Source organism: Cajanus cajan, chromosome 2 (genome assembly GCF_000230855.2).
Source record: "Cajanus cajan strain Asha chromosome 2, NIPB_CcT2T_4, whole genome shotgun sequence".
Taxonomy (NCBI): Eukaryota; Viridiplantae; Streptophyta; class Magnoliopsida; order Fabales; family Fabaceae; genus Cajanus; species Cajanus cajan.
The window spans coordinates 13,997,552-14,022,655 of record NC_138518.1 but is presented as its reverse complement, the minus strand read 5'-3'; the positions used below and the strand labels follow the sequence as shown (position 1 = coordinate 14,022,655).

General features: G+C 28.1%; 2 protein-coding genes across 3 annotated transcripts; one reads left to right on the top strand and one right to left on the bottom strand.

The window, feature by feature from the left end:
- Nucleotides 1–2,743: 2,743 nt before the first annotated feature.
- Nucleotides 2,744–15,304, bottom strand: LOC145954744 (uncharacterized). Its single transcript, XM_083069431.1, has 2 exons — nt 15,190–15,304; nt 2,744–3,255 (listed from the first exon to the last, which is right to left on the bottom strand). The coding sequence occupies exons 1-2, from the start codon at nt 15,302–15,304 to the stop codon at nt 2,744–2,746; spliced, it is 627 nt and encodes a 208-aa protein (XP_082925557.1).
- Nucleotides 15,008–17,151, top strand: LOC109788655 (uncharacterized). Of its 2 annotated transcripts, none has more exons than XM_083067941.1 (2): nt 15,008–16,563; nt 16,655–17,151. In XM_083067941.1, the coding sequence occupies exons 1-2, from the start codon at nt 15,396–15,398 to the stop codon at nt 16,660–16,662; spliced, it is 1,176 nt and encodes a 391-aa protein (XP_082924067.1). In that variant the 5' UTR covers nt 15,008–15,395; the 3' UTR covers nt 16,663–17,151. The 2 variants fall into 2 exon arrangements, with proteins under 2 accessions (XP_082924067.1, XP_020203021.1); XM_020347432.3 differs by having other exon boundaries at nt 15,009–16,563; nt 16,678–17,151.
- The last annotated feature ends 7,953 nt before the right edge of the window (nt 17,152–25,104 follow it).

The window sequence follows — 25,104 nt, the reverse complement described above, 5'->3', positions numbered from 1 at the left end:
ATAATACTCAACAATCATTAGTAACAATAATGCCCATAATTTTAACATGTTCAATAAATGTTTTGGGCAGTAATCCCTTTGTTAAAGGGTCAACTATCATAAGGTTTGTGCTAATATGTTCTATTGACATTCTTTGTTTCTGAACTTTTTCCTTCACGACAAAGTACTTTAATTTCATATGCTTAGCACCCTTAGAGTACTTGTCATTCTTAAAAAAAATACTGCTGCAGAATTATCAAATTACATTTTCAACGGCTTGACAATACTGTCGACAATTCCAAGCCCTGAAATAAAGTTCTGCAACCAATTAGTCTGAATTGTAGCCTCAAAACATGCTACAAATTTAGCTTCCATAATCGATGTAGCAAAAATTGTTTGTTTTACACTTTTCCATGATATTGCTCCTCCAGCTAAAAGAAATACATAGCCAATAGTGGATTTTTTTTTTTGAATCCACACATCCAACAAAATCAAAATTTGAATACCCAATCACCTTAAGGTGATTAGACCTCCTATATGTAAGCATGTGACACTTTGTTCCCTGTAAGTATCTCAGAACTTTCTTTGCAGCTTTTCAATGTTCCATTCCTGGATTACTTTTATATCTTCTTAACATTCCAGCTACAAAGCTTATATCTGGTCGAGTACAGATCTGAGCATACATGATACTCCCAACAACTGATGCATACGGAATTGCTTCCATTTGTTTTCGTTCCAAGTCATTTTTAGGACATTGAGTGAGACTAAAATTATCTCCTTTCTAAATTGGAACGGGCGATGCTGAGCACTTTTTCATCCTGAATCTCTCTAGTACTTTATTGATATATGCTTTCTGAGACAAGCCTAACAGTCCTTGTGATCTATCTCGGAATATTTCTATTCCTATCACATAGCTTGCCTCGCCCATATCTTTCATTTCAAAGTTACTAGAGAGAAACTTCTTAGTCTCATGAAGAAGACCAAGATCGTTAGTTGTAAGCAAGATGTCATCAACATATAGAATTAAAAATATAACTTTACTCCCACTGACCTTCAAATATATGCATCGATCAACAATGTTTTCTTTAAATCCAAAGGAAACAATGGTATCATTAAACTTTAAATACCATTGGCGGGAAGCTTGCTTAAGTCCATATATTGATTTCTTTAATTTGCACACCATGTGTTCCTTTCTTTCAACTGAGAACCCCATTGGTTGGTCCATGTAAACATTCTCCTCCAAATTTCCATTTAGAAAGGCGGTTTTCACATCCATTTGATGTAGCTCCAAGTCATAATGGGCTACTAATGCCATGATAATTTTAAAAGAATCTTTTCGTGAGACGGGTGAAAAAGTCTCTTTGTAATCAATGCCATCTTTTTGAGTAAAATCCTTAGCAACAAGTCTAGCCTTGTACCTTTCAAGGTTGCCATCAAAGTCATGTTTAGTCTTAAAGACCCACTTACAACCAACTCTCTTGCAACCTTCTGGCAATTCTACAAGGTCTCAAACATTATTTTGTTCCATGGATTTTAATTCTTCTTTCATGGCATTTAACCACTTTTCAGAATTATCACAACTTATAGCTTGTGAAAACAAAACTGGATCATTCTCATTAATACTTGAGTCATTTTCTAACTCATGTAGATATACCATATAGTCATTTGAAATAGTTGGTCTTTTTTCTCTTTGTGACCTTCTTAATACTATTTCTTGTGGTTGTTCTACAATAGGCTCATTATGAATCATGGGTTCATTATTGTGTTGCTCTTCTTCATTGTTGTTTGACTCAACAGTTAGAGGAACACTTACTTTATTGCCAGAGGCATAAGTCAAAGGAACTTGCATTCTAACTTCTTTGACTTCCACTTTCTGTGGAATTGTACTCCCAATAACTTCACCATTTTCAATGAACCTTGCATTTCCAGTTTCAACAATTCTCATATTATGATTAGGACAATAAAACATATACCCCTTTGATTTTTCTAGATAACCAATGAAATATCCACTGATTGTTCTTGCATCCAATTTCTTTTCTTGTGGATTATAAATCCTTATTTCTGCCTGACAACCCCAAACATGTAGGTGCCTTAAACTAGGTGTCCTACCAGTCCACAGTTCAAAAGGTGTCTTTGAAACTGCCTTACTAGGAACCCTGTTTAACAAATACATGGCAGTTTTCAAGGCATACATCCACAAATATATAGGTAAAGTTGAATTACTTAACATACTCCTAACCATGTCCATTAATGTTCTATTACGCCTTTCTGATACACCATTTTATTGTGGTGTACCTGGCATTGTATATTGAGCACAAATTCCATGTTTCTGAAGAAGTTTAGCAAATGGACCTGGGTGTTGCCCAGTTTCATTATATCTTCCATAATACTCACCACCTCTATCAGATCTTACAACTTTCACTTTTTTTTTTGTCTAATTGCCTTTCTACTTCATTCAAGTAAATTTTTAAGGCATCGACTGCTTGAGATTTCTCATGCAATAGATAGACATAACCATAACGTGAATAGTCATCTATAAAGGTAATGAAGTATTTTTCCTTTCCGAAAGATTTGACATCAAAAGGACCACATATGTCGGTATGCACAATTTCAAGAAGCTGAGTGCTTCTTGTAGCTCCTTTCTTTGTATGTTTTGTTTGTTTTCCATTAATACTATCCACACAAATATTTAGATCCGTAAAATCTAGATTTGAAAGGATTTCATTTTTTATTAATCTTTCCATTCTTTCTCTAGAAATGTGACCTAAACGTCTATGCTACAAGAAAGTAGAACACTCCCAAGGAAGTTCTCATTCACAGTCATTCCAAAAGACTTAAGTCTTGTTACAATATTTATCATCTCAATGACATGCTCATGCATAGTACGTGAACCATCAAACTTCATGATGGTCAATGTACTCATTAGTGTCTCAGCAAAAAAAAAAAACTTATTAGCTGTTTGAGAGCGCTCTCCCACAAAACCCATAAATTCTTTAGCACTTTCAGTTTTGGGTAGAGCTGTCTTAATACTGTCAGCAACAGTCATTCTCATGAACATAAGGCAGAGTCTGTTAGACTTTTCCCAAGCTTTATAATAGGCTTTTTCTTCATTACTACTAGAATCAGTAATAGTAGGAGGCTTCTCTTCCAATATAGCAAGGTCTTGATCCAAAACACCGAGGTGAAATTGAACTTGCTCATTCCAGTCAGAGAAATTAAGCCCATTAAAATTTGGAACAGACGCTACAAGAGAATTTAGTGAATTGGGAACAGATACTACATAATAAAAAATTTTATGAGTGTTTTGAAACATAAAATACATGCTACACATATAATATATTCAAACATCAATTAATAGTATATTGATGTTCTCCTTTGGGTGATACATCAACACACAACATACAAACATAATGATGCTAATAAATTTAATCATTATTTTGCAACTAAACATGCACCAATTAAAATTATCTAATACCTTTGGGTATATAAATAATTTAATAGCACATATAAGTCACACAATTATATTCATTAATTATGAGAACAACTAATCAACCTTTGGGCGATACATAAATGTCTTATAATAATGAATTTCAATATACCCATAAACAAACAAATATTTTATTTAGCATCCATTATTCTATGGGTAACTGAATTAAATCACCATTAATTTGGAATTAAATAAATAAAAAATTTGGCCACTTTGGTGACTAACAAATTCATCATACAATTAATTCCAAGTAAATAAAAACTTTACTTGTCCCAATTTAAAGTCATTCATGAATTTCATAAAAGAAAGTAAAATAAAACTTCATACTTTAGAAATTGAGAACATTGAAATTCTACGTTGAAATACATGAAGGTAACATGCGCAGTCACAAATTCCAAAATTTGATTAAAAGGAAAAATCAATTATTTCCAATTTGAAATATTAATTTCTACGTTGAAACACATAAGAGTAGAATGCGCAGTCACGAATTCCAAAATTCGACTAAAAGGAAAAAAATCAATTCTTTCCATTAATGTGGAATTAAATAAATATAAAATTTGGTCACTTTGGTGACTAACAAATTCATCGTACACTTAATTCCAAAATTTGTTTTTTAAAAAAATCAATTCTTTCCAATTTGATATACAAATTTAGGTATTTCATAAAAAGGAAACTTTCAAGGAAATAATTCTTACGCGATTACCACTAGGATTTCGGTAATGTGGAATTTAATACATTGATCATAATTTAAAATTAAGAATTACATTCATGATCCAAAACAAACAACATGCAGCGGAAAATTAAATCATAATTCCTAATTTATAAAATTAGGGTTCATGGGAATTGGGATTTATATATATATATAATTGTCCCAAACATCATTTAATATTGCAACAATGACCTTGATAGAATTATTCCACTTCCGGTGGTACTCAAAGGATCAAACATAACACTTATATAATATTTGTTTATTTATCTATCTCTTTTCTTTTCCCTTAATTTTCATAATATTTTCCCACTTCAGGTGAAGAAAATATTCTTTTATTTTCATTGTCGTACAATTATCTCACTTCGGGTGAGAAAATATCCTTTTATTTTCATTGTTGCACAATTATCTCACTTCTGGTGAGAAAATATTCTTCTCACTTCTGGTGAGAAAATATTCTTTTCATTATTGTACAATTATCTCACTTCTGGTGAGAAAATATTCTTCTCACTTCTGGTGAGAAAATATTCTTTTCATTATTGTACAATTATCTCACTTCTGGTGAGAAAATATTGCTTGAAATTTCTTGATTTGACAATGTCTTCTGGATCATTGCAAAATCGTTATATATGTATATATATAACATTCATGGAGAATTATACAATTTTACAACACATATCATTCACGGAGGATCATTCAATTTCAAAACCTTGCTCTGATACCACATGTAAATCTATGATTTTCTAATACATCAATTATAGAAAATTAGAGGATCTTTGAATTTCATGATACTCACATAATAATAAGAAAGTGTGTACCTTTCTCCATAGTAGAAAACTCATTTGATCCTTAGAGCGCTTTGATCTTCTTGAGAAGAGAACCAAGATTTCACTCCCTTTGACTTTTCTTTCTACTCTCTCTATCTTTCGTGATGGCTAGGGTTTGAGAGAATACTTTCTGTCAGGGGTGTAGACCTTGTCTCACATTAGTAGATATTTATAATCCCTAAAGATTGTTATTTCCATCAAATAACAATTATTCTCATAAATGCTCCATTAAACCCATTTATGATTTAGTCTTTAATTATTTAATTATTTATTTATTAGTCCCTTTATATATTACATATTTCCCATATGAGACATAATTATCTTACATTATGCACTTCATCAAGAGGTTCCTTGCCTTCTCTTTAAAAGTCTAGGATACTCAATTGTTTCACAACACCCGAAAGAGGCTAAGGAGATGTTTGGATCTACATATAAGATTTATATATACAAGTGAGAATCATATTAATTACATGAGAAATTACTCGTTGGTTTTGTTAAATATGAAGAGAGAATGTTGATTCATGTTTTTTTGTTTGGTTTTAAACACATTAAAATTTTTTAAAAAAATTCTCTTTCTTTTCTTTCTCTAAACACTGTTTATTTCCTCTTTTACTAATATATTTAATATCTTTAACAACATTTACATACTTGTATTTATTAAAATGTTATTATAAATTAAATTAATAAATTATTATAATATTTATTTTAAAAAATATCATTATAGATAGAATAATATTTTTTTATTTTAATATTATTTTTTTTAATTATTTCCTAAAATTGAACTTCATGTTGAGTAAAAGAATAATATATAAAAATTATACTTTTTTATACTCTCTAATTATTTTTAAAGTTAAAGTGTTACATCTCTAAGAATATAATTTTTATATTTAATTTTTTTAAAATTAAAGTTTCACGTCAAGTAAAATAATAACACAAAAAATTATATACACAAAGTTAAATTTAAAATAAATAAAATTTTATATGTGATTAAATTTGGTAATGATTAACTTATGTGATTTTTTTTTTATAAATGAAAGAAAATTGAAGATAATTTTAACCTTGAAAGACTTATATATACAATTACTCATTATTTAGGAAGATCTTTTTTAATGTTGCTAAAAACGTGTTTCACGTGCTCGATATTTTACTTATAATTAACAGGCTTGGTTATAGAACTTGAAACAATGACTTAAAGTAAAAGTAAGATTAATTCTACATTTTTCTCTGCTCTTGTTTGATAGACTAAGATTCTACATTATTTACAGCTTTTCAGTTATTGATATATGCGGTGACAATCGTAGGAATATATAGTCTTAAATATAATTTTAATTTCTTTAATATACCATTTTATTTTGATTCTTATAAAATTATTATTTTTAAATAGTTCTTATACATTTTCTCTTTTTTTTTTTCTTTATTTTATTTCTTATATCTTTTGTATTTTTTTAATTTAGAAAGATTAATATACTCATATTTTTATTTTTGTCTTTGTAATATCTCAATAATTTGTTCTTATTCAATACCCATCTTTATTTAAAGTGATACATGTAAAATGAAAACAAAAATTATAGAAACTAAAATAAAAAATTTATTATAAATATTAAAATAAAATCACAATGACTAAAATAAAAAAAATATTTAATAAAATTCTTTTACAAGAAAAAGTGATACATTATAGAGATAAAAAAATACTATTTAAATAATTTTTATACAATATTAATTGAGGTCCAACGTTTTTCAAGAAAATTTAGGTTAGTATATAATTATAACATGACTCTATTTAAGGTCATAACTAACCACCAACCTCTTTAAGAGTTTGTAATTGAATTATAAATCACTTATCTTATCTCTAGAAAAGGTATAAAAAAAATTCAAATTGATCCAAATCAATTTATTACTTATTCCTATTCATATTAAAAAATTGATCTATTTTGAGAAAAAATAACCTATTCACTTTTCATAATCGATTTGAATACTCAATCCATTTTTATAAAGTAGATCAATTTAGTTTAGTTTAATTCAATTTAAAAAAAAAAAAAAAAAGTGATCCTTAAGTATAAATTTGATGATTGTCCTGAACCAATTTAACTTTAAAAAGTTCAATCCTCATTTTAAATAGAATTGAATCAATCCACTTAATTTATAAAATACAGATGAGTTAACCAATCTATTTTTATAAAATGGATCGATATAATTTGATTTAGATTTTTCAAAAATTTGATCCATGAAGACTCTTAATCCCTAGTGCAAGCACTACAAGTAATGTTACACATAGTGACATATAAAAAGTATCATCATAGATACAATATATATACGTATAAATTTATTTGACATATAATTTAGTGTTGATTTCGAAAGAAATTTGACAAAATATATTATGTGTCACTATAACTTATACCTACATTTTTTTTAATAATATACCAACATATATTGTATTTATAATGTAAGTAAAAGTAGTTTTTAATAACAAATATTATGTTACTATATATATATATATATATATGACAATTTTTTTATTAAAATATGTATAATAGGATATAAAATACAAAAGAAAAATTAAATTCAAGTCCAAATTTTAGCTACTAGCTAACTAGTAAAAGTAAAATAAATTCAACTGGCTGTATCATCTTGGGGACAGAAAAACATATCAATTGAGGTCCAATGTTTACAACAATAGATGGGTTGATAAAGGAAATATGTAACTTAATGGTTTAATGAAACTATGAAAGTAACAAGATATATTGAGATTTTTTTTCTGATGAAAGGTATATTGAGATCTTGAGTTACACAAATAAAGAAAAAAAAATGGCAGAATTTTATTCGACTAGACAAATAATTTTCCTCTTTATTAATTAATAAGTAAAAATAAATACGTATAAAATATTAGGGAACTTTAGCCGCGCGATCTACTATGTCAACCAAATATTAATCCATCAACATTCTAGAATTTATAGCAAAATAAAAGGCCATACCTACTTCAAGATAATATGCAAAATTGAAAATGCAACCCACATATAGTACATCAATCAGAAATTAAAGAATGTGAGATCCACCCACCTAGTAAGAGAACCAAGAGTGAGACGTAACCTTAATATAGATTGCAATAATTACATACGAGCCCGCCAATTAACTTGTACGGATTTTTTTTGAATTTAATTCATGATTTCGATTCACTTCTTGCGAGTTTAAATTAATCATTAATAGATAGTTTTGAAATACTATGTATGATCCATTTTATTGATCAATAAAAAAATATTTAATGTGAAAATTTTTGTCATATAAATAATTTATTTCATATAAAATTTCTTTCAATGAAAGATACATGATGGGGTGATTATATACAGAAAAAGTCAAACAAGTAATTATGAGATGACATTGTTCTTCCTTAACCATATAAACCAAATTAAATCGACACCTGGTTACGTAAATTCATGTCGTCTTTCAAAAAAGAATTAGTAACACGTACTTTTCTAAACACATTTATTTTTATTTAAGTATAATTTATTGAAAATTACATGATTAATTGAGATTGTTATTAAATAAGATGAAGTCCAGCAAATTTTGTATTCTTCAATGCATTTTAATCAATTAGAGAGTGTGTCTAAATTAAAAAGTGTCTTAAAAAATGTATTGTTAATCAAGTTTCTTAATTCAGTGATTGTAAGATTTGTTCTAAGATAAAGGAGTTCACTTATACTCCTGGATTTGATTTCCATCAAGTTAAAATGATATTTGATTAATAAAAATTATATTTTATGAGTATAGATTAATTTTAAGTCATCAATTTTTTAATACTATATAAACTATGCCAATGAAGAAAAAAAAAGTATGTTATTAGCATTTTTCTTCCTTTCTTAACTTGCATAAGACCCCTATGTTGAAGATAATGGAAATCAGCCGCAGAAGCAAAGAGACCATTATCAAAACCATTCCATGTAGCTTTCTGCAGGTTCTTGATAATGTTCCTCTGATTTCAAAGACAGGGCTAGCACCTTTAAAGGCTTGACTCGACAATTAGATTGGTTGAAATCTATGATGACTCCTAGATATGTGTAGATTCTCGTTCCAAAGAAATATGTAAAATATCATAAATAGTTATTTCAGTATGACCCAGCAGCTTAGGAAACAAGATACAATCTGATATAATTGGTTTGTTTTTGGACATATATTTTATTAAATTAAATTAATCAAATTTAATCTCACTTTAATTAAATAAAATATTGCTTTATGGACAACTCTCCTTAAGAACATTGTTCATTTGAGATCTAAGGGTTAATTGAGGTTTTAGATTTGTGCAGTAACTTTTTTTATTGAACCTCTGTTGGTAGTACTATTATGTTAATAGCATCACATCCAACAATATTAGTGTCTATAAAATAAATTTCTCCAGTAAAAGAGAAGCTGGTAACAAAAAATAAAAAAAAATATATTTATAAATTAAAATTAACTTATATGCACAAGTTAAAAGGTCTGTTCAAATAAATTTGTTCAAAAGTATTTATAGGAAGAAAAATTGAAATAAGTTAAAATTAACTTATATATATATAAACTTAAAAATAAGATTTTATTTGATTTGTAGGATTAATTAGGTTTAAATATATTTTTAGTCCCTCAAATTTAAAATAAATTTATTTTTATTCTTTAAATTTAACATTATTATTTTTAATTTTTATAATTTTAAAAAATATTGTTTTAGTCTCTTAAATCACCACATATATATAAAAGTGACCAATTAAGTCGATATACAATATCAACTAAATTTAATATGATATTTTTACTATTAGGGTTACTAACAAATAAATTTTATATAATAATGTTTCATAAATATTTTAACAAAATTTGAATATAAAGATTAAAATAAGATTGTTTTTGAATTTATTGAAACTAAAAACAACAATTTTAAGTTTAAGTGATAAAAATAAATTTATTTTAAATTTAAAAAATTAAAAATATATTTAAGAGCGGTTCAATAAAAATTTGATTCACACATATATACATAGGCTCATCAAAATTTGATCTCTATCCCACAGTTGCCACCATATTGCTTCGCTGTGATGTTCACCAAGCGATGTCAAATATGAATTCATAGAGTAGCTGCCCTTGGTTCTGTTTCTTTACAAATCTAGATACACAATTGGATACAAATGAGAAACTACGTTCTTCTGGTTTTCCTTTGTTCCTCTAATTGTGCAATGAATATTCCAATCAAAACGCTTTCCATTCTATCGGTGATGTGACATTTTGTAGAGTAGTAGTGACTTCTTTCTGTAATAATGATATGTTCAAATCATGTATTTTATATAATTTGCAGAAGTTGGTGACCACATTAACTCATCCATCTTTCTATTATAGGTTCTTTCTATACGGTTCATGAACTAAATCAAACCTACCCACTCTTCCCTCTTTTTAGTTTCTTCTTCTGAATTAGTTTGGTTCGGCATTCTTGAAAAGCATTTTACTAAACTATTTTAACAAAACTGGCTTAAACTGCTTTGTGGACATTTATATATGCGAATAGATACTTAGAATAGATACATTTACAAGATAGTACATAGATTTAATACCTATGAGAAAATAAAATATTTTATATTGGTTTTACTGTAGAAAAAGGAAATCTATTAAAAGCCTAGAAGGAGTAAGCAAACGAAGAAAATCTCATGTAATGACACACTTTATAATGATATATTATCTAACTTTTGTCTACACTATAAAAATAATATATATTAATATATTATTAAAAAGTATATATATAAATTATAGTGATATATAATATATATTAAATTTTATTTTAAATTAATATTGATTAAAATTGTGTATAAATATATTAAATAAGTTTTTTCTACAAACACTTTATATAATTGTTCGTAACATTTGTTGTATTGAAAGTAAATATTACAAAATGAACCAGAAAAATGATTCCCTAAGCAAGCTCATTACCATCTATAATGCTCCTTAATTAGGCCATCCATCTAAATACAGGGGCTCCTAATATATATGCAAGTTGGTTTTTTTAAGTGATCACATGTTTATATAACTTGCTAGGCTAAACTTATAGTTAGTTTGACAATTTTTGGGAATATAATCAATTTAAATAAATGTCACGAGCAATATAATTTTTTATTTTTATTTGAAAGAGTCAAAATTCTTAAATTTAGAGTTTCATTTGGGTAACATCCGACTTTTTTTTTATCATATGAATTATTACGGTGAAATTTTGATTTTACTCAGAACAATTTTTGAAACTCCTAAAATATTATATTACAAAGTTTTCTCTAATCATATATTACCACCAATTAAGACCCTATGCTAGGTTAGAGTTTTTTTGCTTACATTCAGAACAATCCTCTTTTGAGATCGGACACCCTTTTATAGTAATGATCAGAGGATTTTTTTTTTTTTAATGATCAACAATATCGAATCAAACAATATTTTACTAAATACATTGAATTATGTTGGTTGTCATCTAACTAGAGATGGCAATGAGTAGGAATTAGGTAGGATATTATAGTATCTATCTTTATATTTGTGTTTAAAACAGATATATGAATCCATCTTTATATTTATGTAGGTAGCAACTTTAATCTCTATTTTTTATCTGAAGTGTATATATATACTCATACTCATATTTCCTATATGTACTTTAATTAAATATAAAATTAGAAAATCAATGGAAAATATTAATTAAAATTATTATTACAACTAAATTAAAAATCTACTCTTAAATTATCCAACTACAACTTTAAATCATTTAAACATAAGTCATAATTTGTAATTGAACAATATTAGATACATAAAATTCTAAATATAAATTCTAATCATTTAAATATGATCATTAATAGGAGTCAAAATAGATCATCTAGACTAGACTTTAGGGAGTTTGAGTCTAATTTATCCTATATTTACACTTTGTAAACATTTTTTAAAGGTCTAATTAACTTGATTAAAATTTTGCTTAATCTAAAAGCCTATTTACAAATCCTTTTTTATACAACTTGTATAAATAGATTTATAGGCCCAAGTAAGCCAATAAGCATTTTTCATACCAAAATTTATTCATCCTTTTATTTATTTATTTTTTTATATAATGGTTGCACTTTCAAACTTGCGATCTCTGATTTATAATTTACCAAAAAGAAAAGGATCGTACTTTTGATATATACTATATCAACTACTCCCATGACATCAACATATGGATTCTCATTCATTCTTTACAAAGACTAATAAAGATGCTCGCACAAGACTAATAATAATAATATTAAAAGCATTAACAAGCTATTATATTAAGAAAAACTATGGTCTTCTCTATAAATTTTAAATTTTAAATTTACATAGATGTCAAATATATATAAAGAAATTTTAGAAATTCACAATTACTAGTTACTATGATCACTTTTCTATAATTGAAAAATACAAAATGTAAGACAAAATAAATATATAAATGTGAAAATTTTAGTGAATATTTGGGACATTAACCTTACTATCTTATAATAACACAAATATATAAATGTGAAAATTTTAGTGAATATTTAGGAGATTAACCTTACTATCTTATAATAACACACATACGCACACAAACACGCGCACACACACATTAATCTTATTTTTGTGAGATATTGTGTAAATGTTTAAATATTATTTTGGTCTAATAATATATATCTTAAGAAATTAAAACATGATGAGACTAAGGATTAAACTAACTAAAATAATAATTAAAATTTAAAAATATAAATAAAAAAGATACAACAACTCTATTTAGAATTTTAAATTAAGAATTTTTTTAATTAATTATATATAAATAAAGGTGTGGATCTTATATACACATACCCATTCCATCTCCATTGAATTTTGCGGATAAATCTCCTCACGTTCTCATTTTTATTTATGCGAGTTTTTATCCTACCCATTAAAAGTATTTTTTATGAGTACTCATAGGATTCCGGTACATTTTTCCAACCCTAAATATAACCCTAATCATATAGTATATATATTTGAAAATTATTAATTTAAATAATAATTATTTGAGTGATATGAGAGTTAATTAATTAACCGTCATTATAAAGAAATTGTCATATAATGACACATATCCTATAATAACATAATATGTGTCACTAAAACTATTTTTATCTACACAACAAATACAATATATGTTGGTATATTGTTAAAAGTGTGGGTATAAAATGTAGTGACACATAAAATATATTGTTAAATCTCATTCAAAATCAACACTAAAATTTTGTATAACTATATATTAAATAAATATATACCTACGTATATTATATTTATAATGATATTTTTTGTGTGTTACTGTATGTAACATTTTTTGTAGTGCATCTAAAAAATCTTACCCTAACAATATATTAAATATTAAAATTAAACACAATTTAATTCTCTAAAATGATTTTACACTGCGCAAGAAACTATTAATTAAGCACCTCGATTAATTAACCAAGTACATGTAAAACTTGAAAGAAAATGCATTGTACTTAGTCCTATATTAACAATTAGTATAATAATTAATATGTAATATTGGACCTGATGTTTGATTTTGTATTGTGAATTGTGATTACTAGAAAGGGCAGGTTAAAGAAAGAGGTCAAGAGACAGTTATATTCCGTTTTTGGATAGCATTCAAAAACCATAACAAGAAATCTCCTCATCACTTTATCTAGCTGGTTAGGTGTGGTGTGGTCCTTTGGGTTGAACTGAAAGGAAGAAGTGGAGATGAATGGCACAGGCACATCATTATGAAAAATTAACAAGAGGGTTTAATTAATTCATCATGGCACAACGAATTGCCTAAGCAAAGTACTGGAATTCAGATCCAAGTGCAGATTCGGCAATCGTACTATGCATATAATATATAGTTTCTTTTCCCAGGTTGTGGTACACAACAAATCCAAATAGCTTAGGTTATGAAAGATGACTAAGTCCATCCATGACTCTGTGTAAACACCAACTACAGGTTACTGAATATACAAATTGATAAGAGTGCAGGGACGACCCCCACTCTCCAGCAGAGCAATGGTGTCAGAGATTGGATGAGTTTTCCCGGTTGAAAATGACAGTAGGTGGTACGGCTCACTCAAAAGAACCCTAATTTTTGTAATTACCAATTTGTCTTTTTTGCTCAGTCTCTAGTACGTTTGTAAAACCCTTTTATTAATATAAATATCACTGCCACTCTTTCAGTTAAGATTGTTCACTGTTTCAAAAAATTCAAGAAAAACATCATTGTTTTGTAATTGTACATTCTTAATGCATTAAAATTAGGGTTTAGTAGGGTAAAAGATTTTTTTTACTCGCACTTTCATCCAATTTGAGTGATAGTTGATTTTTGTTATAGTTATTTAAATTCATACTCATACATGAAAATTAAATTCTTAAAATGACATTTGAATATTTATATTGACATGGGGAAGTGCATGTTATATCATTATATGTGAGTGATGAACTAGGTCTCTTAATTATATAGGTGATTAATTAGTTGTTATTTACTATCTTACTTTCCTCGTTGTAGAGTATCAAAACTTTTTGTACAGAAGAAACTGTCTACAGTATTTCCACGGTTTCACTTGCACCCACCTTTTACTTCAATTCATGACCCTTGGGTTAAAAAGTTGAAGCCTCATAATAGAAAAAAAAAACCCTCTTTCCCTGGTTAATTTGAACAGCGAAATGAGATGAACTTTTCACCACCGCATTTCACTTTCTCGTAAATTAATTCGGCATGTATAATTTGAAATTAGCACATGATGGAATACGTAGACCTACTTTTAATTAACAATTCATTTCTTCAAATTCTGTGAGGGCTAAGTAGAACCCTAACCCTAACGACACCTAATAACAGGAAAACACACATACCCTCACACACATTAACGGGTTCAAAAGTTGAATGATTTGACCCTGCTCTGCTTACGTTGGTTCCACATAATGAGGCAAAAAACCCACAAATTATGTGTCTCTTGTACTCTGTTTACTTACACTATTACTGTGTCATTCTCTCTCTCTCTCTCTCTTGACCACACCACTGATGCCAACGAACCTGATCCAGCAGATAATCCATTCACATAAAAATAGACACTATGCACGCAAAGCAAATCTAAGTTCCATCATTGGCCTAATTGAAATCACTTCCTCTCACCCATTTCTCTAAACATTTTTTTTTCTTCTTGGATGTGTTATAGTGTTACCGTAACTCATCTCTAGTACTCTCTCTATCCCTTCTCTGAAACGCTTTATATTAAAGGGGCACCGCTTTGGACCATTAAGTTGAGAGCTGAGGGTTGAAACTTGGAACCAGTTCATTGTTCAGAGGAAGATAGAAATACACTTCTTCAAGAGCTAGGGTTTTTGTCCCTCTCAAATTCATTAATTGAAAAGAAAAGAAAATCTTCAAATGTTCCCTTACAGTTCCACCCCTTACCCTTCCTTCCCGTCTTCATGTTCTTCTTCATACCCTCCTTTTCCTTTTCTCAACCTTGACAATGCTTCTGCAAGCAACACCCTTCTTCATGATCCACTTTCTGTGCCTTACATACCAACTCATAATAACCCTCCAAGCATCCAAGAAGCACTGAGCAATTTGCCAGTCACAGTCACAGATCATAACTGTGGTGGTGGTGGTTCTGCAATGACCAAACCGAACCCAAGTGGTGGTGGTGCTCCTCACTATGGCATTTCTTGTTTCCTTGCAAAGAAGCCTGCTAAGAAGGACAGACACAGCAAGATTTACACCTCTCAGGGTTTGAGGGACCGAAGGGTGAGGTTGTCCATTGAGATTGCTCGCAAGTTCTTTGATCTTCAGGACATGCTAGGGTTTGACAAAGCCAGCAATACCCTTGAGTGGCTCTTTAACAAGTCAAAGAGAGCAATTAAGGAGCTGGCAAGGAGCAAGAGCAACAATAGTGAAGAAGGAGCCAAGAGCTTCTCTTCTTCATCCGAGTGTGATGATGACTGTGAAGTTGTTTCTGAGATCAAACAGAAACAGCAACTCATCACTTGTGATGCTGCTACTCCACACAACCTACAACAAGGGTTAGATTCGAGTGATAGCAAGTCACCAACATTAATGGCTGCAAGAGAGAGGATGAAGTTGAAAAGGTCACAGAAGGAACCTGCAAAGATGAAGGAGTCAAGGGAGAAAGCAAGAGCAAGAGCAAGGGAAAGGACTAGTAACAAGATTATGTGCAATGTGAACACCAACACAGGGAGGGTGCAACAAGACTTGAAGAAAAAGTGCCCTGCAATTGAAAATAACCACTCTCAAATCATGCATCAATCAAGGTCACCTACTCACCCTCACCACCTCATGGGAAGTGAAGCACCTAGAGATGACTTCAATGTTATTGAGGAATCCATTGTGATCAAGAGAAAGTTGAAGCCGTCCTTGATGTCCTCTTCTCATCATCATCACCAAAACCTTGCAATCCCTAAGGAACCACCATGTTTCAACAACAACAGCAGTGAGTACCACCCCTTCTCCAATTTGTCTCCAAATTGGGATGCTAATGGATCCACTGGCCGCTCCAACTTCTGTGCTATAGCTAGCATGAATCTGTCCACAGGTATGTGTGTGTTTCATGAACATGATACTAATAGTGTAATACTAAAGCTAAGTGCTCTTCTTGAAACCTTCTATTTTGATGATATTTACAGTTCTATAAGTCTTCAACTTTCAGGGCTTCAAATCTTTGGAAAGTCTTGGGAGGAGTGCACCAATCCACGTTTACACTAGTGTGTGTGTTTGTGTGTTTTATCTTTCCCTTTTTTTTTCAGTATTATCAGATTGAATGCAACTCTTCTAGTGGCTTGCCAAGGAATCATGAAGGCATCTTTCTGTGTTTTCCACCAGTAACTTTTCTGTCCTATATTCCCTTTCCAAAATGTTTGTACCTCTTAATCCTTTGCTCATCATCAGCCAATGGCGTGTGACAGTTGGCACAAAGGTTGCTGCTGCGTGTATTGGTTTCTGACCAATATTTAAAGTGTGGTTGGCATTGCATAATGCCAATTAGTTATCAGGAAACTGTTCCTTCTTGCAGATTTTAATATTTATATATTTGGTTAATATTGTTCAACAGTGAGTCAGTGACTAATATTTATATATTCCTTCTCCTTGGTTATTAAATATAAACATTTGAAGCAGTTATATACCTTGTTGCAAGAGGAGGTGACACAAAAGAAATCTCTAAGTCTTTCAGCTTCTGTTTGTAGTTGAGCTATAGATGTACGGGATATGCTCCTGCTGATTTGAATTCTTAATCACAAAACTGTGAATACAACACACACATATAAAATATGCTAGTTTTCTATGCATAAAGAGATCACATATGGATGAAACTCAACATAAATACGGAAAATAGAAGCTAACCACGTTAAAACATCACAAAAGACCAGGAAAATTCATACAAGATTGTCAAAATCCTATAGAAATTTGTTACAAGCTACAACATAATGGAGGTGCATTCTTTTGTATCCTTGACAGTGTGATTTACGTTTTTTCTTTCTTTCTTTTTTACAGTAGCGGTTTCAAGTTAAAATAAACTGATTCTTGTTGTCTCATTACCGTTTGTTGTGATGTATTAATTTTCTAAATGCGTAGACAGATTGAAGCATCAGTTGCATAATTAAATATGGGAATGGACACAGGTATTTACTCATATATACTACTATTAACATGAAATCATCACTCCGGTTTTATATGTATTTGATAAAGCATACATTTTATGCATATTTGGAATCTTAGCTTTCTGATAGATTTTGTGAATAATTTCATTTTGTCACATCATGTCTTTGACAAGTTTTTACGCTAAGGGAAGATATTCATCTCTTCTGTGAAATCCTTGAAAAATAATTGTTGACCGTTTGAGTTCTAAAATGCTTAAACAATAGCTGCTGAAAATGACCTGCTATATGCTATTTCAGATTGCCACAATGACAGTTAATTCAATACAAAATAGCAACAATTAATTGTGAGTAGAAGAAAGGGTGATATTTTACACCAATGAAAATTTTTGTTAGAACTTGCATTTGTTCATCATTGAAGCTTATACAAGATCACTTGGGTGTATCAAATGCATGAGTTTCACCATCTTTTTCTTCCAAAGAGTAAATTGAATTTCTGAAAACAAGGTATAATGATACGATTAGCACTCATCAGTCCATGTATAAAAAGGCTGTTTCTCTCCAGAGATTTAGAACAATTAAAAGTTTTTCTATTCTGAATTTCTTATCCGATTTCTAAACTTTTTAGTAATTTTGCTATCTTCAAGAAATGAAATGGAAAGGATTGGTACTGATGTACTGCAAAGACAAGGATTAGTAGCTCAAATGATTTGGTTTTTGCCTGAATATTCCCTAATTTTTATGTAATGTTGATTCTTTTCTACTTGTACAAACTGGTGTTGTGTTTATTCCCCTTAAATTATAGGATTCTCAATTCAACAACAATAAATGCAAGAATAAACGGTATCATAGAGGTGTGGCTGAAATTTTCTTTGGTTTTCATTATTTGCTTTAGTCTAAAAATTATAGCCACTCATGTATGAAATGTGAAGATATTGTGAACCTTTATGGTTCTATTATTTTTGTGTCATTTGAAAATATCTTTTGTAAAGACTTGGACCAGGATTAACAAACTAAGATGTAAAGATTGATACAGCGACCTGCAGAAATCCCTTTTCCTTCAAGTATAATTCTTTAGGGTTAAGGTTCATATTTGTTTTCCAAGTGTTTATAATGATCTAATCAATAACTGCAGAGAAATGCTAACAAAGTTTTTAATATACTCACTTTTATTAGTTAAAATTTGTTAAAAATAAAAAATAAAATCAGTTTCACATTTTATTATGCGATAAATCTCTCTTTAATTTTCAACAAATTTTAATAATAAAAAAAATTGTGTTGCTAACATTCTTCGTAATTATATAATTGGAATAATTTCTCACTCTATTAATGTATCGTAATCAGTTTTTCTATAAGCAAAATGGCAAGGCCACTGTAGAGAGAGATATGATGGAATTCATTATCATAAACAAGCTCTACAGACAGCCTGAAATCAATGTTTAGTTTGAGAATCTGCACCGATATTAATATCTTCCATTGGAAATTTTCACCGATATATGGTCACAGTTCCTATGGAAACAACTTTTATATTGAATTAAGATCATTTGTTATTTTCGTAATAATAAGTGAAAACAGTTTTTACTTGGCCAAATTTTTCCACCACTTTTATATTGAATTAAGATCATTTGTTAGGTTCAACATTTTTTTATTAAGACATCAAATCTTTCTTTTTTGGTCCTTTCTTTTTCGAAAAGTTGAAATAGTTGAATAAGATAAATCAGAAGTAAAATTACGCACTCAGACACGTGATTTGGTTTCCAACGATATTTTGCTAATGGCTTTCACATAGTTAATTTGTATGTGCTAATTCGTAATTTGGTGTCTGATATTTATTGATTCCTTCAACCATTTCTGTTTCAGATTACTTATTATACATTGCATTAATTGGAAACTCAAGCATATTAATTCCCTTTCTACTTTAGTTGAGTAAAAATTAGTCTTTCATATTAATTCATAAAACTACAAAAAATGTTAAATAAGTTTGTAAAAGTTGAAATTGATACTTACATTAGTCCAAAATAAAATAAAAAATATACATAATTAAAATAATAATATTGATATATAATTAGAGACTAAAATGACAATAAATACTTATTTGGCATTTTAAAAATTTATTTGACATTTTTTTAATTTTTTGAACTAATGTAATAGTCTTACTACCTTCAAAAACCAAAATGACAGTTAACCATTTCTAGTTTCAATTTGTTCATAAATTCTAGAATACCCAACCTACTAATTAACATTTGGGAGCATTGAAGATATATCGAAGAATTTAAGTGGATAAGAAATTGCAATACAGTTGTGTTAATCGACGTGTAGAATTCATTGCAAGGTGGAAATTCATTGCTTGTACCTAGAATTTTAGACCAATAAAATTTATAACTCTATCTGTTTGAATATTTATGGCTTTACAGCATAAGTTCTCTAAAATCAATTCTTTATTAAATGGTCCTACTTGAACATGCAAACTTTAAATCAATTCTAGATCTACTTCTTCCACTTTCATCTTGCATGCAAGTGTATACAGCTATTTAATGAAACTAACCTTTTCCTCTATCCCTTTCTTCATTGACTCCTTTAGGCCCTCTTTTGCTCCTTCTGTCTCTATCTATTTATCTGTCCAGACAATGAAGAGATCCATTAGGTTTCAATCAATTTTTTTATTTAACTATTGTACTTGGTCATTTAAAGCACACCTTAGCATTTTATTATTCTTTTGTTGATAAAGCTATAAACCACACATTAACTAAAACTTATAATTCCTTCACTATAATTAGAAGTAAATAACTTTTTATACTCTATAAAATAGAATGTTTCTGCTTTTAGTCTTTTAAAAAACATTTCATTCTTGTCCCTTAATTTTTTTTTGTTTCATTTTCGTTCTTGTTATTAGATTGATCATTAAATTTAACAAAAGAAAAAGTCAACAAATTATAGAGACTAAAATAGAAAAACAAGAAAATGAAAGGGACCAACATAAAAAATAACCAAAATAAACAACAAACATTTGACAGGACCAAAATAAAAGTAACTAAAATTAAAATGATCAAAACAAATTAACCTTATTTTATAGGGAGTCGATATTTATTTAAATTAAATTTATAAAAATTAAATATCTAAATCAATAAATGTACTAATAAAGAATGCATTGGTGACAAAAAATAATTATAAAAATTAAACACACAATATATTTTAATTTTAATTATTTTCATTTTAATCCTCTTATTTCTAATTATTTTAAATAAATCCTCTTAATTCTAATGATTTTTGTTTTAGCCCTCTCAAATTTTATTTATTTTTATTTTAATCATTTTCTATTTTGATCCATATATTTTTTATTCTTCAATTTTGTTCCTATAATTTTTTTTCTCGTTAGATTTAATGGTCAATTTGATGGAAAAGATAAAAAAAAAATACAGGAATAAAAATAACAAAATAAATTTTAAAGGACTAAAAAAGCCCTTGATCTATTTTATAAGAACTAAAGAATTATTTAAGCATTGTGATTAATATTCTTCTAATGTCGTAAATTACTTAATCACTAACGCGTCTTGGAAGGGTCACATATCTCTCAAACATGTAGTGTTAGGTGTAAGTTTAGATTTATGTGTATTAAAAGAAATACTATAAAGATGAGCCGTTGCAAAGTAAATTAACTAACAGAAAACTTTATTTAAGATATCAATCTCTCTCAACTAACAAATAGAAGGGGTAGGGGGGAATTTGGTATATGTTCAAGACTATATGCCATGGGGACTTGTTTTTATATATAAGCATACCAAGGGGACTTAACCTATAAATATGCCACTTTAATTCTACTTTTTGAATTAGGCTTTGAAACAATGACGGTCAGTTATGGCACAAATTTCATTTCCTTCTAATGGCCACACATATATATAACCCCATGTTTATAACATGTTGACAATAGACAAGAAGAGCTTCCTATAAGTATGTGGTTAACACATGGTGCTGGCTTGGAAGTGTACCCATACGTGTAGCAACTACATTTACAAATTATTGGCCTCCTATAAGTATGTTTTCATGCATTACCCATTACTTTTTTTTTTTTTTTACAAAATTTAGTTACATTATTAAGTTAATGCTATTTTTCAATTAGAATTTAAATTTTATTTTAGTAAATATAAATACAAACTTCAATAACATAAATTATATATACTATCAAGCTGAAACTTCAATTATAAATTAAAAATGGCATCCACTATACTTATGATAATGTAACTAAATTATGTCCTTAGGTCTTACTCCCTTCTCTCATGTTGGTTTGATAACTTTTTATTCCAATTATAATACTTAGACCAAATAACATATATGGTAACCAAGATATTATTATTTATAGTAGGAGTGCTCAAAATGATTGAACTAAAATAAATTGTATAATAACTACACTTAACTATTATAATAGTTCACTCAAATTAAACTAAATTATTAAATTGTTTAGGCCAATTAAACTAATTTATTTTCTAATTTAATTAACTACATTTTAAAAATTTGAGATGAAGTATTTTTTTTTACTAAATTAAATTATTTTTTATCTTAAATCACACTCTTTTTTTTCTTGTGATTTGAAATGAATATGAAACTAATTTTTATAGTAATTTAGCTTTTTTAAAACAAAATTTATGTTCAATTTAGTTTTTATAAAAAATAGTTGAGCATTTTTTGGTATTCTAATTCAATTTAGTTTGAAATGACTGTTAAATAGTCTTATCAACGACTAAGAAATTTGTTCTAGCTTAATTGATTCTCTGGAGTTTGAATCATAAATATGTAGTTGTATTAAATATTTAGAAGAAAAAAAATGTAACCCTTAAAAAATATCATTTTCTTACCTTACAATTAATTATACATAATCAAGACAAATTAAAATATAATTTAAAATTACCGTAAGAATATTTTAAAATATTACATAATTTAATTTATAGTTGATATATTTTAAAATAAAGTTTAATTTTAATATATTACTTATACGGTCAAATCAATTAAAAAGCATCTTAAATATAAATTATCAAATAATTATTAAAAAAAATAATTTTTCATGTTAATATATAATTGAATAATAACATTAAAAAAATCCTTAAAATATATAGTCTTGTTTATAATAAAAATCATCAAAATGTACTGATTGAATATAATAATTATGCAAAAATTATTATAGCTTTTATATATATATATATATATATATATATATATATATATATATATATATAAAGTGTGCTAAACTGCTTTTTATAGTAGTTTAGATTTTTAAGTTGAACTTAAAATATAGTTTAATTTTTATAGAAAAATAGTTCAATTTTTGATAGTCTAAATTAGTTTAGTCTTTAATATAATTTAGTTCAAAATTATTTTTTGAACACCCCTAATTTTCTGTAAAAAAATATTCCAACCCTTAGTCAATAGGAGAATCATAATCATTAATTTGAACAATAATTCTTAATGTCACCTAAATTTTTTTAATGAATAAACAATTACAGTCTTATACAATTTTTAATTAGCATAACTTCATCTAATAAAGTTATTTTATAATAGTATTTTGTATAATTGATAGTTTTCTTAAGAAAGTCCATACATAATACTAGATAAAGGGAATAATTAAATTAAAGAAGAATACAATTATTAAACTTTATTATTATGGATTAATATCTTATTATATTTTTTCTATGTTTCATACACTATCTTGAATCGTAAAATTAACGACTAAAAATTAACTTATGTTTATAGAATAATATGACTTTTATTTACTTATTATATATCTAACAGTAAATGATATATATATATATACATATATATATATATATATATATATATATATATATATATATATATATATATATATATATATATATAGACTCTGTCTTAGTGAGAAAAGTAAAGGTGAAAGCATATAATATATTTTTTTTGCATTAATTAAAGTTTCTTTATCCTCTTTTTTAATTTTCTGGTTAGCAGAGGATAAATAATTAATAATGTGGATGCTATCACTGCATGTTGGTAAAGTATAAGCTAAATATGTTGTTTACTTTATACGGGTTTGCAAATATTGGTTAGAGGATTGCCTGTTCGATTAGGGCATTTCTTGGGGTAGAGGGTTCTGAGTTCATTCTCATTTACCCTGCTTATGCAGCCTCTTTAATGTTTTTTTCCTTAATTGAGTGTAGGGAAGTTTCTTGAGGAGAATGAAGATTCCCATACTTGTCCTTTTCCCCCTCTGCCATTTCATCAGCAAAATTGGTAGATTTCTCTATCCTATATAGTAAATTCAAGGCATAAATTATTAAACTAATATTTGTTTCATTTCATCTTATGTGAAGATTCAGGGATGACATTTGTCATATTTTGGTTAAGAAAAGGTATTATTAATATAAGGACAAACGAAGAGAGTCGAATAAAACTTAGCACTATGTTATTTGGATTTATTAAGTAATATTATGTTACATTTAATAAAATTTAGATCTTGGACATGATTAAATAATAAGGTGGAGGGATTTTTTTTCTCTATGAATGTTAATAAATCCAATGTATTACTTAACATGGTGTTTCAAGCTTTTAAATCTCCCCAATCAAATATTATGTTAAGTAATATTTGTTGAGCATTCATAGAAAAGCAAATGAAAATCTCCCACCTTATCATTTAACCATGAACAAGATCTAAATTTTATTAAGTGTAACACATTTGCGGCATTTACAAACTTACTTTTGAAGACAATGTTGTTTCTTTGTACCAGTATAATCTAAATTTCTACAAATCACATATCTTAATAAACATTCTAAATTTTGTTCTTTGGAAAACCATACATATGCTGTAAAAAAGTGGTCTCTTACATTCTTGAGAAATAATTACTTGATCTTCCACACAATTTTAACATTGTTTCCAAATGGTAGATGAGAATGAAGAAACAAAAGATGATAAGTAGTTCTTCAATTTGACTCAAAATGGACATGAAAGCACACACACATATTGTCATTGTTAAGAGAAAAACCTAGTTCTTCAACAGGAAATCAAAGTTGCTACAATTCAAAAGTTTTGATTTAGTCATCCAATGGGAGATGCATTGAGTGTTACAGATAATTAATTATTTTGTTGGTTATTTTACTCATCATTCAGTTAGTTTTCTTTTAAATGACAGATGTAATGATTGTGACATTCAATTAGATTGGTTAGATATAAATAGTTGTGTCTTATACATTCGTGGATATTGAATTGAATTCTATTTTCAATAATCTCTCTCCCAAACCACTCTTTGAGAATTATCTCTTCTTTGTTCATGTTAACCATGTTTTTTACATGGTATTAGATCCCCTTTCCTAGGGGCTTTACTATGCAAATCCAACTCTGAAACATTTCTTCTTCTCATCGTTCTTAATTTCTTCTCTTCTTCTTGCTTGAATTCCAATGGCGAATCAAGCAATTGATCCTTCGAATCCTTTCTACTTACATGTTAATGAGAATCCTGGAATTT